The sequence below is a fragment of the Hyperolius riggenbachi genome, chromosome 3 (genome assembly GCF_040937935.1).
Source record: "Hyperolius riggenbachi isolate aHypRig1 chromosome 3, aHypRig1.pri, whole genome shotgun sequence".
Classification (NCBI taxonomy): domain Eukaryota; kingdom Metazoa; phylum Chordata; class Amphibia; order Anura; family Hyperoliidae; genus Hyperolius; species Hyperolius riggenbachi.
The window spans coordinates 239,816,024-239,837,940 of NC_090648.1; the positions used below are offsets into that span (position 1 = coordinate 239,816,024).

General features: G+C 42.4%; 1 protein-coding gene across 1 annotated transcript in view; it reads left to right on the forward strand.

Moving 5' to 3' along the window:
• Window positions 1–21,917, forward strand: part of LOC137562283 (collagen alpha-1(VII) chain-like) — a 519,927-nt gene that overhangs the window by 31,108 nt on the left and 466,902 nt on the right. Inside the window, exons 14-19 of the mRNA XM_068273618.1 lie at window positions 865–1,023; window positions 4,056–4,190; window positions 4,712–4,855; window positions 17,272–17,403; window positions 19,220–19,366; window positions 20,474–20,593. Coding sequence (XP_068129719.1) covers window positions 865–1,023; window positions 4,056–4,190; window positions 4,712–4,855; window positions 17,272–17,403; window positions 19,220–19,366; window positions 20,474–20,593 — 837 coding nt within the window. The remainder of the gene's footprint in view (window positions 1–864; window positions 1,024–4,055; window positions 4,191–4,711; window positions 4,856–17,271; window positions 17,404–19,219; window positions 19,367–20,473; window positions 20,594–21,917) is intronic.

Below are 21,917 nucleotides of genomic sequence, written 5' to 3' on the forward strand. Positions count from 1 at the left end.
ATGCATTAAATCTGAATGATATGAGGCATACAAACAAAATGTTTTCTATACATGATTGTATTTCACAATTATTGAAAATAATTGTTTAATTAGATGTTTTTTGTGCATATATTTCACTTCTTCAGGGGAATACGAATTCACGCTTTCCATGTATATATGTGTTTACAGCTCTTCAAACTGTCTTCACAATATTGTTCAACTAAACATGACATGAACAAAGTGTCTATTAACTTATCTATGTCCAGTGCCACTCAAACTCGCATATATATATAGGTTAACATGAAAAACATGTATCAGTATATTCTAGGAACCTCTCACTGATGGATAAAGTTTACCCTGTATGAAACTGCTTTAATCAGAAAACCACAGCTTACTCCTGCAATGATGCACTACTGAGCACTTTTAAATAACCCCATCTCTAAGGTTGTTCCTTCAGAGGCAGACAAACCTCTGACTGGCCACTCTGAGGACAAAAAAGGGACTAAATGACCAATGCTTCCTAGCCTTTCAATGCTTCAGTTCTCATTAGGATGGCCAGTCAAATGTGTGTTTATAGAAAAATGCTTATTTCAAGTATAATGACTCGGATTAATTCAAAATCGCATCACTTGAGGAAAAGTGAACAGTTCCTCTGATTTTTACCTTGAATTGGTGCAATCCTCTTCATTCAATACTAGATGAATGCGAGAAAGGGTTACATGCAAGTGTCCTGAATTCTTGGAGACTCTATTTTACAGCATTTTTAAGCACTTGAATTTTTTCATATTTTAAAATTTTGTGTCAGGTTGTGTCTGAATGGAGGTAAAAATATCTGATGACATTATAATAATAATAATACATTTTACTATTCTTCTTCTTCCTTAGAATTTTTTGGCAGAGACCGCCCCCGTCAGCTTGCGCTGAACAGCACACTTACATCTTATGAACTGAAAAACCTGGTGCATAACACGGAATATGTCATCTCCTTGTACGTGTTGTTTGGTTCTGCAGTGGGACCAGGCATCTCCACTACTGCCAGAACTTGTAAGTATACTGTAATAAAGCTGGGCAAAACTCTTCACAATCGTTGAGAAATAGAATGCTTATGGAAGGGTTTAATGAGCTGTAAAATTAAATTATAATGTAAAGTGGATGATAATTATGTAACGCGTTATATTCACATTAAAACTAATAAAATAAATGATGCCAATGGCAATGTTTGTTGTCATTATTGTAGAACGACTAAGATATTTTTGACCATTTATTAGCAGATGTTTTATCCACAAAGTAGGGCTATTGCATCTATTCTTCTCAAATGTAGACTAATACATTCAAAATACAGGATCTTTACAGCAAAATTCACTCTTTTTTTTTTCCAGATTTTTATAACCCTACCCTTAATTAGTGTTAAGGTGGCCACACACCATACAATTTTTTTAAATATCTGTTCAATTTAAGAATTGAAATCAATTTTTCTGACTGATTGTAACAAATTAAAAATATGACCAATGTACCACACACCTATGTTCAATTTTTCCTCAATTATGATAAAAATGATTGGAAACTCTGAGAAAATTGCTAGGGTGTGTATATTAATAAACTTACACAATCCAACACACACCATACAATCTTTAGAGAAATTGAACAGAAATATCTGGCATTCCGGATCGATTTAAATCGAAAAAAACGGGAATTCCGATCGGATTTTTCGGTCGAATGAAAAAAAGCTTTCGATTTATTCGAGAGATACGATCGTTTTCATCGAATTGCTGTAAAATCGGATCATTTTATTGTATCGTGTGTGGCCACCTTTAGGGCCTGTTTCTACTGCACGCAGATTGGATGCAGATTGGATGCAGAATGGATGCAGAAAAACTGACTCCAATAAATGCCTATGGGAAAATCTGCATCAGAAAAACTGTGTTTAGTGGAAACACGCCCATAGGCTTTCATAGGAGTCAGTTTTCTGCATCCATTCTGCATCCATTCTGCATCCATTCTGCGTGTAGTGGAAACGGGCCCTAAGAGTTACCTTAGCATTACAGTTACAGTAGCAGTAAAAAGTATGTGAACCCTTTGGAATTATATGGATTTCTGCACAAATTGGTCATAAAATGTGATCTGATCTTCATCTACGTCACAACAATAGACAATCACAGTCTGCTTAAACTAATAACACACAAAAAAATTCCATTTTTTGTTGAACACACCATGTAAACATTCACAGTGCAGGTGGAAAAGGTATGTGAACCCTTGGATTTAATAACTGGTTGAATAATTTCATAACTGGTTGAGTAATTTTTGACCATTCCTCTTTACAGAACTGTTTCAAATTCAGCATAATTCTTGGGATTTCTGGTGTAAATTGCTTTCTTGAGGTCATGCCACAACATCTCAAACAGGATAAGGTCAGGACTCTGGGCCACTCCAGAAGGCATATTTTCTTCTGTTTAAGCCATTCTGATGTTGATTTACTTCTATGCTTTGGGTGATTGTCCTGTTGCAACACCTATCTTCTGCTGAGCTTCAGCTAGTGGACAGATGGCCTTCACTTCTCCTGCAAAATGTCTTGATAAACTTGGGAATTCATTTTTCCTTCGATGATACCAATCCGTCCAGGCCCTGATGCAGCTAAGCGGCCCCAAACCATGATGGTCCCACAACCCATACTTCACAGTTGGGATGAGGTTTTGATGTTGGTGTGCTGTGCCTCGTTTTCTCCTCACATAGTGTGTGTTTCTTTCCAACAACTCAACTTTTGTTTCATCAGTCCACAGAATATTTTACCAGTACTGCTGTGGAACATCCAGGTACTCTTTTGCAAACTTTTTCTGGGGGGGGGGGGGGGGGGGGCAGTGGCTCACTCTGTGGAATCCTCTGATGAACTCCATTCTTGTTTAGTGTTTTACGTATCATAGATTCGCTAACAAGGATGTTAGCATACGCCAGAGACGTTTGTAAGTCTTTAGCTGACACTCTAGGAGTCTTCTTCACCTCATTGAGCATTCTGTGCTGTGCTCTTTCAGTCATCTTTACAGGAAGGCCACTCCTAAGGAGAGTAGCAGCAGTGCTGAACTTTCTCCGTGTATAGATAATTTGTCTTACCATGGACTAGATGAACAGCAAGGCTTTTGGAGATACTTTTTATAACCCTTTCCAGCTTTATGCAAGTCAAAATTCTTAATTGTAGGTCTTCTGAGAGCTCTTTTGTGTGAGTGATCATTCACATAAGGCAATGCTTCTTGGGAAAAGCAAACCCAAAACTGGTGTTTTTTTATAGGGCAGGAAAGCTGTAACCAACCCCTCCAATCTCATCTCATTGATTGGACTCTAGCTGGCTAATGCCTCACTCCAATTAGCTCTTGAAGATATCATTAGTCTAGGGGTTCACATATATTTTCCACCTGCACTTTGAATGTTTACATGGTGTGTTCAATAAAAACATGGAAACATGTTTTTTTTGTGTGGTATTAGTTTAAACAGACTGTGATTGTCCATTGTTGTGACTTAGATGAAGATCAGACCACATTTTATGATCAATTTGTGCAGAAATCCATATAATTCCAAAAGGTTCACATACTTTTTATTGCTACTGTATACAGAAGGTGCTGCTGAGTTCAATATGGTGACAGGGGACTGCTGCGATTGTTGTAGTGATGGAAGTCCCGCTTCAGTGGCCCTATAATCCATTGCTAATGGTTTTAGTAACCAATCTATGTAAACAGTATTATTTTAAAGTATATATCGTCTTTTCATAGAGATCAAAATCCTTATCAAATACTTTTTTTTTGCATTTTATACATTTTAGATGTTTAACAAGCTGAATTGCATATATACCTGTTATTAGTAAGTTTTCCTCAGACCCTTCTGTGAATGTCTACATGTTTAATAGTGAACACAGCCTTGCACAGGTCTCAGTTGGCAGTGTTCAATAATTGGCAGTTCACAATAACTTGTAAAACTAGGATTTGTTTTAATAAATTGCAGGATTTATTTATTTGCTTAGTGTTCAACCAAAATATGTTATAAATTAATTTTCTTCATCGCTGTCTATTTTAACTTGTTATGTCACTTAGCTCCTCTTGGTTATGTGTCTAACTTCAAAGTGACCGGATACACAAGTACATCCATATCAGTGGCCTGGAGTTCAACCATTGGAGCCACTGAATACAAAGTGTCCTGGAGCCCTGCAGTATCAGGTTGTATCATCTGTAACACTTCACTGAATAATTCATATCCATGTTGATATATATGAGCCTTGACATCTATAATTTAACTTACTTGCTGACTATTACCTAATTTTGGATTACATATTAACCCTTTAGCAATTTATTTAGAGGCTTGCAAGTGCTCCAGGCCAATTTATTTTAGCATATTTTTTATTTCTTATTTGTTACATTTCCCTGCTTCTAATCACTACTGCTGTAATGTGTATGTATGGCCACTTGTTACTAGGGGGCAGTGTGAGACAATTACATAGGACTTCTATTTTCGGTATCTATATTTTCTGCTAGTAGGAAGAGAAAGATCAAAGCATTCCAAGAATTTACAGCACAGCAAGTTCTGGTGACTGAGGTCAAAAGCAGTGCACTTATCTTAAACAAGATAACTCTATTGAAGCTGCTAATGGGTTAATGGATTACACTTATTTCATGAGACTTCAATATGTTGCTGTTGATTCGGAGATGCATGTTTTATTATAATGCCATATGTATTCTATGCTACATTACAGATACCCCTAAAAGTCAATATCTGGCACCCACAGTTCGGTCTTATCATATCAGCAACTTGCAACCAAACACAAGGTATATAGTCAATGTGCATGCAGTTTACAGCAACACAGAAGGGCCACCAGCCACACTTATTCAAAACACAGGTAGGCATTTATTGCTTTGTTTTGGGCATTTATTGCTTTGTTTTTACTTTTAGCTATCCATCAATTTATGATGTAACGTTTTGGAAATGTATTTACTATAGTGCTGTGAAAATAAACAAAACAGTATATGGGTCTATTTAGGAAAATATAAACTGTAATTTCAGACATTTGCAGTTGAACAATGTCTACAGTCCTGTGATTCTTGTAGAAGGAGAGTAAATTGTTTTGTACACCTTAAGCTACGTACACACACTAGATTTTCATCACCCAAGACTTAATTTCTTAGTTTTTAGCATCACAACTTGTGGCCTGAACTTGAATCCTGCTAAATTCTCTAATGTACTTAAAGGGATACTGTAGGGGGGTCAGGGGAAAATGAGTTGAACTTACCCGGGGCTTCTAATGGTCCCCCGCAGACATCCTGTGCTGGCGCAGCCACTCACCGATGCTCCGGCCCCCCTCCGGTTCACTTCTGGAATTTCAGACTTTAAAGTCTGATAACCACTGCGCCTGCGTTGCCGTGTCCTCGATCCCGATGATGTCATCAAGAGCGCACAGCGCAGGCCCAGTATGGTCTGTGTCTGCGCAGTACACTCTTGGTGACATCAGCGGAAGCGAGGACACGGGCGTGCAGGCGCAGTGGTTTTCTGACTTTAAAGTCAGAAATTCCAGAAGTGAACTGGAGGCGGGGCCGGAGTATCGGTGAGTGGCTGCGCCAACACAGGATGTCTGCGGGGGACCATTAGAAGCCCCGGGTCAGTTCAGCTCATTTTCCCACGACCCCCCTACAGTATCCCTTTAAGCAGTAGAGTATTGTACAGTGTTAACCATCAATAACAGCAAGAAGTTTTGAATCAGGATAATACCATTTATTGGCTAACTTAAAAATATATGAGTAAGCTTTTTGTTACTGAGAAACACTCCTTGAGTGTCAGCCTCCTCTGTTGGTTGTTAAAGTTATCTTAGATAATTAGAGTAATTCTTGGGACTGCACTAGGCACCTTCTCTAGTGCAGTTAGCTTGTTTATCTGTTTTTGTCTGTGTTGCCTCTCTGCTGCGATTGTCCTGTCACCAACGGTGGTTGTCAGGAAATCGTTCTGTCTGTCTGGGGGTGCTAACCAGAGCAGCGGTTGCTACTGGTAGCCCCTTCTGTTCATCTGTCTGTCTTGTTTGTATCGCACTAGCCTCTAGCGGTAGCGACTGTGGATCCTTCTGATCTATGTTCTTGGAGTGTAAGCTGGAGCAGCGGTTGCTACCGGCTACCTCATCTGTCTGTCGTGTTTGGATCGCACTGGCCCCTAGCGGTAGCGGCTGTGGATCCTTCTGATCTGCTATCCAGTTCCTGTACCCGGATCGCACTCACTCTGGCGGAAAGAGCAGTGGATCTTCCCTATCCTGTTCCTGAACCCAGATCGCACTCGCTCTGGCGGAAAGAGCAGTGGATCTTTTCTAGCCTGTTCCTGAATCCGGATCGCACTCGCTCTGATGGAAAGAGCAGTGGATCTTTCCTCTCATATTCCTGTTTTCCGTTTGTCTGTCTTGTCTGATACGAACGCTTGCTGTAGGCTCGGTGAGGTAACCGTTTAGCAAGTGTTTATGTTCTCTCTTTTCGTGTTTGTCTGTCTTTGGTCAGTCAGGGTGGCGTGCTTGTCTCCGTTGCGCTTTTCGTGCGGAAACCGCGCTGTAAACGCTTCGCTGTTGCGAATGAGTGAGGTGTTCGCGTTTAGCTAGCGTTTGTTGTTTTCGTTATCTTCTTATTGTTATTTGCTGTGCCTTTGCTCCTCTCGTGCTCTGTACTTTTCTGTCTGGTGTCTCTTGGCAATCACCATTCTCTGCAATTGCGTTCTTGCTTTTGTTTCTGCTGATGTGTGTTCACCGTCGCTGGGTGGCAACTAGATTGGTGTACACACATTCATCCTGTATCTGTGCTCTTTCTCTTTAAGGGCTGTTCAGCCCTGCATTGTCTTAGATCTGTACAATTCCCATCTGGCATCTGTGGCCGTGCAGCGGCTGTGCTTGTCTGCACTCTACAGCGCCATCTGCCGGTGGGAATTGCCCTCTGCTGGTGCATTGCACCTAGCCTGGGTTCACCTAATTATACGCGTGTGGAGGGTTTTTGCTGTGTCAGTGCGCATCTTGTGCGCTGACCGCGAAAACGATTCCGCAAACGTTACAGAATGACCAACCAAACCGAAATTCCCAGGGTAGAGGGAACGTTCGATTTGCTTCAGATATCATTGCCTAAGACAAAAGCATATGTGGATCCTATTATAGGTAGGATCTTACATTATATTAAAGCAGTTAAAAAATCTGTGCAAGTTCCTGATTCTAACACATATGAAGATTACCTTGATACAGGGTAGTTTGAACCGCCATTTGCCTCATGGGAAATTGGGGCTTTGATGGAAGAATTTGACTTTGATTGGAAGGCCTTTTGCGATTTTTACATCGCAAAAAGCGAAGATGTTCTGAATGATTGTCTCGATTGTATGCACAATTTGATTGATACTGATGAGTGTGACGAGTGTTTTGTGGATCCGGTGATTTGTGTGTAGCAAACAATTTTGGATGAATTGCACACACACCAACCAATTAATTCCAATAAAGAGACACCATTGTCACATGATTATTCCTGTCTTCCTGGGGTAAAGCAAGTGAGTTTAACCTTCCTGGCGGTAAGCCGCGCAGGAGGTTTTCTCAGGCCCTGCTGGGCCGATTTGCTTATTTTTTTTTCACTGCATGCAGCTAGCACTTTGCTAGCTGCGTCAGCACACCGATCGCCGTGCCGCCCCCCCCCCCAGACCCCGTGCGCTGCCTGGCCAATCAGTGCCAGGCAGCGCTGAGGGGTGGATCGGGACTCCCAATGACTGCTGCGCTCCCTCCTTGCGAAATTAATTAGACCGCCAGGAGGGTTAAGCACTGTGCGACCTGAAATGAATGGGTGTGCCTTGTTTGTGGACACCTGTGTGAATTCTGATAGATCCTCTTCTGTTTGTTTGGAGTTTGAATCTGTGCAGTCTGATGCCTGTTTTTCACATAATCCTGCTATGGAGAAAACTCCTAAACCATGCAGCCTCAAAAGTAACCCTTTTAACACCTTGCAGTCCGCTCCACAGACTGCGGAGGCTTGCGCTTTGGAAGCATCAGTTTCGCAACCGAAAGCGATCGTGGATTCGCAAATTTTGCGTTCTGTCTCCTCGGATTCGACATCGTTAGCCGAGTCTAAGAGTGAGACAGCACTTTGGTTTTGCAAATCTGACCTTGAAGTATCTTTGCTGTGTCCAGAGAAGGTTTCTCTGAGCCTGCCCTGTACCATGAATAACGATATGATGTCCAATCGCACTGACATTAGTGAGTCCCTTTCTTCCTCTGAAGAAAATACTGACTCTCCACCCTGTACTCTGGATGAGTCAGTTTTGCCTTGTATAAAATCTGCCTGCAGTGAAAGTCAGAGCTAGTTTCACTAGATATTCCTGTGTATCCTCGTTTTGATGATGAAATTCAGTCTCAGCTTATGGTGGAACCATTCCTGGGACATCTGCCCTGCCTGCAGGAGGTATTTAATGTTCAGCCCTGTAACATGGATAGTTCAGAATCCTTCTTAGAAAACTTGGAAAATGACACTTCTGAGGTCTTGTATGATGTCTTGAAGGTTTCCAAGTCTTTCCTAAAGGGTGCAGAACTTCTAGGAGATGCCTTCTGCCCCCCAGATCCATCTGAGGTTTTGCCCACTTCAGTAGGCATTGCTATTGTGCTGACTACCTTTGCAGCTCTTGTAGAGCTTCACTCATGTGTAGTCAATGATGATATTACAGTCACAGAAATTTCAGAATTTGAGTCCGAGTCTTCTTTTGAAAGACCAGTGCCTGTGACCTCTACTCGTGATGATTTTCTGCCCGGTCCTGGGTTTGGTCTTGTCGTGTCGGACTCTGAGGTTGGCAGTTCCCCGACATGTCCTGAGGTTTCTCCTGTGCTGGTGTACCCCGATGTGCTCTGTGAACCGGAAAGCCCAAGTGTGCCTCGGTTACCAGCATGCTCAGATGCTTCCTTGGTGGAGACATGTTCTGATATTGCCTGCCTGCTTGCATGCCCAGAAGTGGTCCCTGGAAGTCCTGATCTTGATGGGTATCCTGGTAATTCTGAATCCAGAATAACCATAGGTTCCATAGGGGTCCTTGGTAGTTCTCCATGTGAGCCTGGTGAGCGTTCTGGCCTCTTGGGATCTCTGCAGAGCTTCAAAGGGTTCTGGGAGATTCCGGGAGAAATTTTGCTTGGTACCTGGATAGGATCAACAGTGGCTTTTGTGTTGAAAGGGACTCTTCGAACAGGTATTGTGGCAGGTTTGGTATTTTCGGACGCTCCCTGGAAGGTGGTGGGTATTGTCTGGAGGGTGTCGATGGCTTCTTCTCTGGCATTCACAGTCCTGATGGGTGTTACACTGAGACTTGTAGTACTGATGGGCATGTTTCGGTGGCTTCTGCTTCCGATGAGGTCGGTTTCGGGTGAACTGACTCTGGAATTGGCCCTTGTCGGGCTGTCCCGACCTTCATGAGTCTTCAGTTAGAGTTTTTTTGGAAACGCCAGTTTTGAGAGACGTCTGGATTCCGTCCCTAGAGGGGGGGGGGGGGTGTACTGTAATGATCCGCTCAGCTGGCTGCACAGGCAGACAGCTGTTTGACCATTCCTCTAGTCTGTGGGCTGCCGGTCTCTGGAAGAGAGACCTGTCCTTTCTTTGCAAGTTTCTGACCTGCTCTGCTGCTGAGGAATTTGCATACATTTGTTATGCAAATCACCTAGCTGCCTCCTTTGAAGGCTGGCAGTATAAAAGCCTTGTTTTCCCAGAGTCCTTTGCTGGTCATCCTTTCATGGTTTGTTACTGAGAAACACTCCTTGAGTGTCAGCCTCCTCTGTTGGTTGTTAAAGTTATCTTAGAGTAATTCTTGGGACTGCACTAGGCAGCTTCTCTAGTGCAGTTAGCTTGTTTATCTGTTTTTGTCTGTGTTGCCTCTCTGCTGCGATTGTCCTGTCGCCAACGGTGGTCATCAGGAAATCGTTCTGTCTGTCTGGAGGTGCTAACCAGAGCAGCTACTGGTAGCCCCTTCTGTTCATCTGTCTGTCTTGTTTGGATCGCACTAGCCTCTAGCGGTAGCAACTGTGGATCCTTCTGATCTATGCTCTTGGAGTGTAAGCTGGAGCAGCGGTTGCTACCGGCTACCTCATCTGTCTGTCGTGTTTGGATCGCACTGGCCCCTAGCGGTAGCGGCTGTGGATCCTTCTGATCTGCTATCCTGTTCCTGTACCCGGATTGCACTCGCTCTGGCGGAAAGAGCAGTGGATCTTCCCTATCCTGTTCCTGAACCCAGATCGCACTCGCTCTGGCGGAAAGAGCAGTGGATCTTTCCTAGCCTGTTCCTGAACCCGGATCGCTCTCGCTCTGACGGAAAGAGCAGTGGATCTTTCCTCTCATATTCCTGTTTTCCGTTTGTCTGTCTTGTCTGATATGAACGCTTGCTGTAGGCTCGGTGAGGTAACCGTTTAGCAAGCGTTCATGTTCTCTCTTTTCGTGTTTGTCTGTCTTTGGTCAGTCAGGGTGGCGTGCTTGTCTCTGTTGCGAATGAGTGCGGTGTTCGCGTTTAGCTATCGTTTGTTGTTTTCGTTATCTTCTTATTGTTATTTGCTGTGCCTTTGCTCCTCTCGTGCTCTGTACTTTTCTGTCTGGTATCTCTTGGCAATCGCCATTCTCTGCGATTGCGTTCTTGCTTTTGTTTCTGCTGATGTGTGTTCACCGTCGCTGGGTGGCGACTAGATTGGTGTACACACATTCATCCTGTATCTGTGCTCTTTCTCTTTAACCTTCCTGGTGGTAAGCCCGAGCTGAGCTCGGGCTATGCCGCGCAGGAAGATATCTCAGCCCCTGGTGGGGCGATTTGTGCCATTTAAAGTGCTGTGCGCGCAGCTAGCACTTTGCTAGCCGCTCGCACAGCTTGATCACCGCCGCCCTGCGGCGATCGCCCGCATGCAGCGGCAGAAGAGCCCCCCCCCCGCCTGAGCCCTGCGCTGCCCAGACCAATGAGTTCCGGGCAGCGCTATGGGCTGGATCGGAGGCGTCTGATGTCATTCCGATCGTCGCCATGGCGACAGGAGAAGCCAAACAGGGGAGCGCGTTATATACGCGTTCCCCTGTTTGCTATTGATGCCGGCGACGATCGCACTAGAGGGACACATGCGCCTTCTAGTGGTGTTTCATGTAGCTACCACTCTGGTAGCTTTACATGAAACACAAAAAAAAATTTAAAAAAAAAAAGGATTTTTGCCTATTTGGCAAAAAAAAATTAACCGCCAGGGAGGTTAAGGGCTGTTCAGCCCTGCATTGTCTTAGATCTGTACAATTCCCATCTGGCATCTGTGGCCGTGCAGCGGCTGTGCTCATCTGCACTCCACAGCGCCATCTGCCAGTGGGAATTGCCCTCTGCTGGTGCATTGCACCTAGCCTGGGTTCACCTAATTATACGCTTGTGGAGGGTTTTCGCTGTGTCAGTGCGCACCTTGTGTGCTGACCGCGAAAACGATTCCGCAAACGTTACAGTTCCATTTTCTCCCACGTAAGTTTATTTGAGGCATTACGTGGGAGAAACTGCACAAACTCTGCGTAAATGTATGAACAGACACAGATACACTTATAACGATACCAAATCTAAACTCCCAGTCCTCACACACTTTCGTTCCCATGGACACAGCTTAAATGATATTCGGGTTACTGCCCTGAAAGGGTGGCTTTACGTCAACAAAATGAGAGACTAATAGCAGAGAAAAAATGTATATGTTGGTTCAAATATGTAGATGAAATATTGAACAAGGATGCCAATTTCTTAAATTGGTATGAGGCTGATAATGATATTAATGTGCTCTGAAAGTCAGCATTTCTACTTTGCTATAAAAGATTCCTTACAGCTTTAAAGCTACTATCCCAGAAAAAAATTGTAGCAGAACATCATTGAAATGGTTAAACGCAGCACTTTGTCTTGCTACGCAAAGGCTATTCAGCTTCAAATCCGCATCCAGACTGGAAGTAACAGTATCTTTGTTTACATTCCAGTGTTGTTACATTTGTGTGTAAACAACTGAAAACACTCTCTAAGGGCCCGTTCAGACTACAAAATGCGGACCGCAACGCATGCGGACCGCAACGCGTACGAACGCACGCATGTCCGCGTTCGTATGCGTTGCGTGGCTGATCCCATCACTGAAAAGTGAATGGGACAGCCGCGCGTTTTTGTAAAATCTGCGTGCAGCATGCGTTCCCGGACCGCACAGGTCCGGAACGCATGCTGTGTGAACATCAGACATTGCACTCTATGCAATGTCTGATGTCGTGCGTTTTGGCCACCTGCACGCGTTTCCAAAACGCGGCTGGAAACGCGTGCAGTGTGAACGGGCCCTAAGAAGCTCTCTGTGCTTCAAGCACACACGCAGTTCAGAACAGCTCTTCAGAAGATTGTAATATATAATACAAAGCAGCTGGAATAAAATGCAACGGTAGCTTTCAGTGCGAAATAAACTACACTTCGGAAACTTGTAATTTGTAGACAGACAATATACATTGTGCAAAAAAACAAATATGATAACCGTATGAGTAATAAAAAGTAGGAAAACACATTTTTATTGAATGTTATGTCAGAGTTTCAGACCACTTTAAATGTCATAATCTTTTTCAGCCCAGACTAACTGCATCCATTCTGCTTGCAGCTAACCCTTAAACTCTGAATTTATGATGCCTGTGTGCCAGGCAGAGTCAGTTATGTGAGCATTGAGTATAGAAGAGGGTACAGCAGAAAATGCAGCAAACTTCACATTATAAGAAATAGGTTGACTTGAGGAAGCTGCCTGCATGTTATATTATACAAGTCTGTAAGATTAATAAAATATAGGTGTGCTGTAATGCAGTGGTTTTATATGTATGTCATGCTTACATGGCTATAAAATAATGATTTACGTATTTAATTCACTGTCCTGATATGTTGCATTACTGAAGTTACTTCTTGCTCAGGTGTGACTGAAGTATGCAAATACCTTCTGTTGTGATAGGACAATAAAATTGTATTGGTTTCTAAAGAGACACAGAAGCGGGGGAAAAAAATTATGATGAATTGGTTGTGTAGTACAGATTATTACTAGAAAATTAGTAGCAAAGAAAATATTCTCATATTTTTTTGCATATATTATCTTTTTATTAAAATTTTTCAAGACAATTAGAAATTTACATTGACAAAGGAGTCAGATTACAAAGAACCAATATTCTCATATTTTATTTTCAGTTAAATTTTTTATTTTTTTATAACATTGCATCATTCTCTAATAAAGACAAAAGAAGACAAAGACAAATACTTATATAGCGCTTTTCTCCTGGCGGACTCAACGCGCCAGAGCTGCTGCCACTAGGACGCGCTCTATAGGCAGTAGCAATGTTAGGGAGACTTGCCTAAGGTCTCCTGCTGAATAGGTGCTGGCTTACTGAACAGGCAGAGCCGAGATTCGAACCCTGGTCTCCCATGTCAGAGGCAGTGCCCTTAACCATTACACTATCCAGCCACTGGATATTTGCAGTTTACACACTACTCAGCATTCTAAATGATTTTACAGAGCAGGCTAGTGAACTTTTGAACTGTTCTCTGCAGAAATACAAACAATACAGTGCCAGACACTTTAGTTTCAGAAGACAGAGATCTCTGCAACTTTGAAAGTCATGGAGCCAAATGGCTCATTTGCATAGATAACAACTAGAGTTTCTTAACTCTTCCTGTACTGGAAACAATATTAGACTTATGTCTCTGCTCCTAATGTTTTATTTCTTAGCTGTACTACACATACAAATCATTATATCATATATATTTTTTCGCTACAGTGTCTCTTAATGATTGAATGAATAGAGATGGCCCGAACCTCCGATTTTAGGGTCGCGAACCTCCGCAAACGTTCGCGAACTTACGAACTTTTACGAAACACAATAGACTTCAATGGGGAGGCGAACTTTGAAAACTAGAAACATTTATGCTGGCCACAAAAGTGATGGAAAAGATGTTTCAAGGGGTCTAACATCTGAGTTTTTGCATGGATGAGTGGGATAGATGCCAAACGTCCCAGGGAAAAATCTGGATTTGACGCAAAGCAGCGTTTTAAGGGCAGAAATCACATTGCATGCTAAATTGCAGGCCTAAAGTGCTTTAAAAACATCTTGCATGTGTATACATCAATCAGGGAGTGTAATTAGAGTACTGCTTCACACTGACACACCAATCTCACTGCGTAACGCACCGCAAACAGCTGTTTGTGTTGTGACGGCCGTGCTGGACTGGTGCGCACCATGGTGAGAGTGCAGGCAATAGCGTTTTTCAAGCCCATACGGTCACCAGGCTGAGGTAGCTCAATGACAGAACAACAGTGATTGTCCAGCTGATTGAATTTGGTCTGTCCACAATGAAGCAACAACCTTATTATCTTTGGTGTGCCACCCCCCGAGACACTCCTATAGCCGGCGGTCATTGCTTCATTGTGATACGCAAGTCCCTTCACCGCGGCAAGGTAACGATCATGAAGGGCAATTGACACATGTACATGCTTTTTGTTTTGTTGTTGCAGCCGCAGTGCAGCCAGAAAAATTAGGCAGGCATGTACACGCACCAGAAAAATTATTATACTGGCCGCTGCTAGCAGTGGCCTTAAAAATTCAGGAATCTGCCTGGACTCCTGGTGGACCCTGTTGCTGGTGGCGGAGAAGGCAGTCAAGTGGCCTGCAGGCAGAGATGTTGTGTGGGGACCGACTTAGTCTTGGGGCAGGCAGTCACACGGCGTGCAGGCAGAGATGCTGTGTGTGGGGACTGACTTAGTCTTTTATTATTATTATTATTATTTATTGTATTTATAAAGCGCCAACATATTACGCAGCGCTGAACATTAATTTAGGTTACAGACAATATTTAGGGGTGACATACAGCAATATGACAATACAGGAATACAAGAAAACCAGATCACACAGCACAGTATTAGTACAAGGTAATGCTTAGTCACTGGATGAAGCATGGAGATTAGGCAAGTTAGGTTCACTCAAATGCATGGCATGGGTTCACAGTAATGGAGGTGCCAGATCAGGTAGGACACAAAAGGAGGAGGACCCTGCCCAAAGGCTTACAATCTAGAGGGAGAGGTAAGGACACGAATGGTAGGGGACCAGAGTTCAGCTGTAGGTTTAGAGCACTTGTGAGGGGTAGTAGGCCAGAGTGAAAAGGTGAGTTTTGAGGGCTTTCTTGAAGATGTTGAAGGAGGGGGCTGCCCTAATGGGTGGAGGTAGAGAGTTCCATAGTGTTGGAGCAGCTCTTGAGAAGTCCTGGAGGCGTGCATGGGACTGGGTGATGCGGGGGGTGGTTAGGCGAAGTTCATTGGAAGAGCGGAGTGAGCGTAGTCTTCGGGCAGGCCTGAGTGTGCTTTGCAGACCAGGCATCCGTGGTCAGATGGACCCTTGACCCAACGCTGTGTGCCAGAGATGTCATCACTTGCCTTTCAAGATCCCGGTACAATTTAGGTATTGCCTTTTTTGAGAAAAAATTGCGGCCTGGTATCTTCCACTGTGGTGTGTGGCTTTGCTTTTGTGTGCTGCTTTTCCTCAGGTGGTCATCCCATTGCAGTTTGTGCTTTGTAATCATGTGCCTTCGTGAGGTAGTTGTCCCTACGCAGGTCTTGGTCTTTCCATGGCTCAATTTTCGGTGGCAGAGAGTACAGATGGCATTGCTCTCATCTGAGGCAGACACACAAAAAAATGGCCACGCCGCTGAGCCCTGGGGTGATGGCACTTTGGTGGTGGCGGCCGACTGAGTGTTAAGTGGGGTGCCAGAATCAGAGCAGGAGGAGGAAGATATGTCACGCTTCTGTGCGGAAGCTGAGAAAGATGAGGTGTTCTGTGTTAAATAGTCAACTATGTCCTGACAATATTGGGGGTTGATGGCACGTGCCTTCTTCTGAACACTGTACTTTGGTCAAGGGCCGCATGAAATCATGACAGCGCGACCTCGAACAGACCTGCCAGATGGCCTGCCTCTGCCTTTTGTTTTGTCCATATTGGGGGGGATGAAGTGAAAGGTATGCACTGACTTGACTAATACAATGTGCAGTCAGTCACACAGGTGCAGTTAACAGGTATGCACGGAGTGGTATATCACACCTCGTGCGCTCACGTAGGTAGATGGGTGCACTGAAGTGAACAACAGGTAGTAGGTATATGCAGTGATGGGTATTAGAATGTACACCTGTCACACACAGACAGGTACTGGACAGGCACAGTGACACTGCGTGTGCTCATGTAGGTAGGTGCACTGAAGTGAACAACAGGTAGTAGGTATATTCAGTGATGGGTATTACATGTGCACCTGTCACACACAGACAGGTACCGGACAGGCACAGTGACAATGACTGACAGGGCTGTATATAATGCAAGTGGGCCACACAAAAAAATAAAAAATAGATCACAAGAACAAGATTGGCTCTCAAAAGAGCTGTTGAGGGGTGCTTTTTTTTTTTTAGCAATAACAATCACCCAGGAGCAAGCTAACAAGCCTACAAGAGCCTAACTAAGCTTTCCCTATGAGAGACTGCAGCAGCTATCCCTTCCCTAATTACTGCAGGCACACGAGTGAGTCCAATGCCTGATGCTGCCTGCCTTTTATAAGGGGGGGTGGGGGGATGGTGCTCCAGGAGGGAGTGTAGCCTAATTGGCTACAATGTGCCTGCTGACTGTGATGTAGAGGGACAAAGTTGACACTCATGATGCACTATGGGGGCGAACCAAACTTGCGGAAAAGTTCCCGGTTCCCGGCCATCTCTAATTATTACTGCACTTTTCCATTTTCATTGAACTCATAAAATAAGCTTGACAGTTTTTTTGAATTTTAGGCAAGTCAATGCAATGTCTGAAAGAACATTGGGGTGTATGTCATAAACTGCATTCAGCAGAAATACCTGTGTAAAGTCTTATGCACAATGAGTACAGCATTATGCTGTGCATGTAATGTATTACAATCCATTTCATTGCATGCACCCCGGTCTCTCTGGTTAACTCTGTAGTACCCATTCTGCAGAGTATAGCTCATAGATGCGCTTTGAGTCCCACGGGAGAAAAGCACTTTACAAATGTTATTTGTTGTTGTTGTTGATATATCTATATTTTTACGTTTCATAGCCAAACAAAGAAATACTGTTGATGTTAATACAGTGCAGGGGAATAAAAAGCAGAATCTGACTGTTACAGTGCACGTTTTTTTTCTTTTACTGACATACTTAAGGCTTGTAATTTTCTTTGAAGTGTTTAAATTTTCTGAAGTACTGTGATGATGTATTGCAGACTCTGATTATTCTCTCTATTGTTGCAGACTCTAATCCTGTTCAGCTGCTTCCCATTAAAGACTTGCGGATCATTGACACAGGAGTTAACACTCTCAAACTGTCCTGGAAGAAAACTCCTGGAATAACTCACTATAAAATATCTTGGGCACCATTTGATGGTAGGTTAATACTTATGATATACTGTACCTATACTCTTCTGTCATATGTTATACACTGTCCAGTACTAATCATGGTTTGTTGTGTTGGAATTGAAATTATTTGGGTAGTCTTTATGTTTGATGATTTATTTTTTTAAATATTTTTTAACCTATTTTGGTTCCTGGACGTAGAAACTACGTCCAGGAACCATGCGCGCTACCGCGCGCTCCCGCGGCCGATCGCACGCGTGCACACGCACTCCTGGCACATGGCTCGTTAGCCAGGCAATCAGTGAATAGGGCTATGGTGCCCGATCACTGATTGCTCTCCCCCGCTGAAAAAGCGACAGCTTCTCTCGGAAGCTGTGCTTTTTCTGGCTGTCGCCTCCCCCATGCGTCACTCTAGGCGTGTGTTACGCTTAGAGTGACGTCATGTAAACAAACTCATGGCCACCATCTTGTGGCCAAAAAGTAAAACTACAACTAAAATAAAATAAAAAAAAAAATCAACACACATTTACATTAAAAACCTCTAGTTTCCATCCCACCCTCCCAAAAATACCCACACAAAATGTTAAATATATAAAAAAAACAAAACATTACAATAAAAAAAAAAAACATGTAAATATTTACCTAAGGGTCTAAACTTTTTAAATATCAATGTAAAGATGAAATATTTCTATATTTTTTTATTTTAAACTTGTAAATAGTGATAGATGCAAAACGGAAAAAATGCACCTTTATTTCCAAATAAAATATTGTCGCCATACATTGTGATAGGGACATAATTTTAACGGTGTAATAACCGGGACATATGGGCAAATACAAAACGCGAGTTTTAATTATGGAGGCATGTATTATTTTAAAACTATAATGGCTGAAAACTGAGAAATAATGATTTTTTCCGTTTTTTTCTTATTCTTCCTGTTAAGATGCATTTACAGTAAAATGTACCCCCCAAAGAAAGCCTAATTGGTGGCGTAAAAAACAAGATATAGATCAGTTCATTGTGATAAGTAGTGATAAAGTTATAGGCTAATCAATGGGAGGTGAACATTGCTCAAGTGAAAACGACGGAACGCGAATGGGTTAAGAACGCAGCACTCACTCTTACCCCCAAAAGATACCGAATTAACAATAATCATGTGACAAAACGGCTACACTGACCCCTGGAACTCTACTGCCTCTCGCTTTACACTATATATTTTTAATATATGTACAGTGGCTTGCAAAAGTATTCGGCCCCCTTGAAGTTTTCCACATTTGGTCATATTACTACCACAAACATAGCGTTTTCTAATCATGCCTAGCAATTTTAGGAGCATTTTTGTGTAGTGTTTATTATTTTTTGTTACAGTAGAGCTGTAACTGAACAGCTTCTGTAGCAAAAAGCTTGGAAAATCACTCCAATCTAGCACTTTTCAGAGTGATTTTCCACTTCCCTATACTTAATATTGAGGCTGAATTGCCTCAGAAATCAGCAAAAATGCTACTGGACCCACATTTGCATTTGGGAAAAAATCACATCGCTCTGGTGTTATCCATCCCGTTCATATACATTAGCCAAGCATTTTTTTAAAGCGCTGGCATTTTTAAAAGTTTTAAAAGTTCTCAGAAGCGCTCTTGGTGCGCACCAGCCCTTAGTGCTGCCAAAAAAACATTGCAAGCAAGCTATTATCTTTGTGCAGTTTGTGTTCCGAATACTGAAGCATGTTGTTTTGTACTTTTTTATGGAGTGTACATGGCCAATGATATGTATGTCATTCCCTGTCTGTACAATATGTTACAAATTCTATTTATAACACAACTGTTCTGAATTCCATTGGAACGCCTCTAGGTGGAGCTAGAAACTCAAAGATTGTTCCTGCAGATGCCTCTTTTTTCACAATACTGGATTTAAAGGAAAGTGCCACTTACAATATCTATGTATCATCTATTGTTGGAAACAGAGAAGGGAGTCCTGTTCTTCTTACAGCTAAAACCTGTGAGTTGTCAAGAAAATAAGTCATATTTTTTGTGACATGATCGGCACCATATGCTGCTGTGAACTGAATATCAAATCATACAGGGGAAGTGCTGGGTGAATCTGGCTAGCCACAGAGACGTGTGAAACATGGCTTATACTGTCAGGATTTCAGGAAAGGTAGCCTGAGAGCTAACTAAACAGACAGGGTGATTTACAAAGCTAAGGGGCACTCCTGGCATACATGTAAAAAAAAAAGACTGAAAAAAAGGGCGCAAGGGATTGTTGCCAGTAAAATGTCACTAAGTTAGCGATATTCTACTACTGAATTTTGATAGTAAAATATTGATAATATTTACTGATATGTTACTATGGCTAAACCTAACCCTACTCTCACAAAGAACCCTTCCCTGGTAGTGCCTAACCCTAAGAACCCCCCTGATGGCGCCTAATCCTAACTCCCCCCTGGTGGAGCTGAACCTCAAGACCTCCCCCTGGTGGAGCCCAAACCAAGCCCACCCCCCCCCCCCTTTTGCAAAGCCACGACATGCGGCTATGAAGGTACATTTCAGTGCCTGTCATGCAATGCCATAATTTTGTTATCCGCAAGCCAGTTTCATTTTCTGCAAGCCTGTCTGCCGAAATTGCCCCTCTAGCCACTAATCGGTAGCCTCCAGGCACCAACATTTACCTTCATAGCCGCATACCGCAGCTATTCTAAAAAAGGTAAACATGTACTGTATGTAACATTCAGAGCCCTGAGGTGCCTGCTAGCTGGCACATATTTCCCTTTTATGCTGCAAAATGTGGCATTTATTATAAGCGCGTATGGTAGCAACCTTTTTCCGAAAGGGCTCTAGCACCCTTTTTTCCTGCTTCGCTCTCCTGACTTTGTGCAGCCTTGATGCCCAGAAACTGCATTTATGCTAAACATACTCATGCATAGTTTTCTTAAAATTGAGACTTACATTTTGTTTTGTTTTTTATAAATGTAGTTTTAATTTTAAAAAGTGGAAAATAAATATGTCTCCTAGTCTTAGTTTTCTTGATTCAGCTAGGGGAGTTATATTGCCTGATTCCGATCTTCCCCCAGATATAACTAAATATTCATTTGTTTTCTTTTTTCAGTGGACCTACCAAAAGTAGACTCTTTTGAAGTTAAAGAAACCACTGCAGACAGTGCATTACTAAGCTGGACTGGAGTATTGGGAGCAACATCTTACCTTTTATCATGGAGGCTTTCTTCAGGTTGCTATTGTATCATTTAGGAATTGTATAGCAATAAGTGTAGCTACAGTAATGGAAGTGTAAGGAAGACCTGTAGTCTCTGAACAGAAGCATAAAAAACACATTTTTTTTTTTGAGAAATGCAAAAGAAATTGGAAGATATTAGGTGTGAGCGAAACATTTGCCCAGCATTGACTCAGGGCATATAAGTTATGCAAGTAAATGAATGTCACTGGCTGCGGATCAGTTTTAAACCAGGGATTAAAGGAAATCATTTCTCCTAACATTCAAATTTCATGTAAATTATATGCAGCTTGAAATTGGGCCAATCCGAATAACTTACTGACAATTTTTATTGGTTTAAGTTTAATCTGCATAATGTTTACATAAAATTTAAATGCAAGGATAACTTATTTGCATCCATCAATTATCCCTATTTTCCACTGTGCTATTTAAATTCCCTCCAGCCAAATCATTGGTGGTAGCTGGTGGCTTTAATTTGTTTGCATGGCTTCCACTTTCCAGGTGAGCCGAGAGTTTCATGTAAGTGTATTTTTCCTCATTTTTATTAGAAATCAGTCAAAAGATGACATGTTATTTGTAGTTTAAACCCTATTTTATCTTTTCCCCACACAGTCAACAGGCAAACCTCAGGTTTGGCAGCAGGCAATTTTCCATTAGAATGCAAAAGTCCCCTCTTGACATTGTACCACCACTAGAAAAAGGAAAGCCATAAAGCGGAATGCTCAACTGCAAATGACACTACCTTAGTATACTTAACATCAACATTGCTGTTTAAAGTATGCACCATGCCAACAAATTAGAACAATTATATAAACAAAAAGAAATTGGCTCTTGGGTGCATACAAAAAACTTTTATTATATCAAAAAACATGAATAACAATACACATATATATCGTATGTAAAAGACCTAAAAATAGGACCACCCTACACACCAATAGATACCCCAGGGAGGCTGCAGTCCTCCTTATTAGCAAAGAAATGGGAATCAGCAAAAAACTGAAGTCCTGGTATTAAAGTGCACTCATAAGATCTTCAAAGCAAACAGGAACAGATATCTTGCTTGCAAATAAAATGGTAAACTTTGAAATTTTGCATATGTTGGCAAAGCAAGCTGGCAAAGATGGTTATAGAAGCTTATAAGTTAGTAGAAAGATCAGGAAGACTTACCTTCACGTGCTTCACAATCCCACTCGCAGATTTGCAGCATCAAAGGACAGCCTATGCATGCAGATGATCAAAGTTCTTATATATCAAAGCAGAAGATTGGCAAGGTTGCACATGCAAAGCAAAGCGTGATAGTCAGAGGACCCACTCGCAGTCC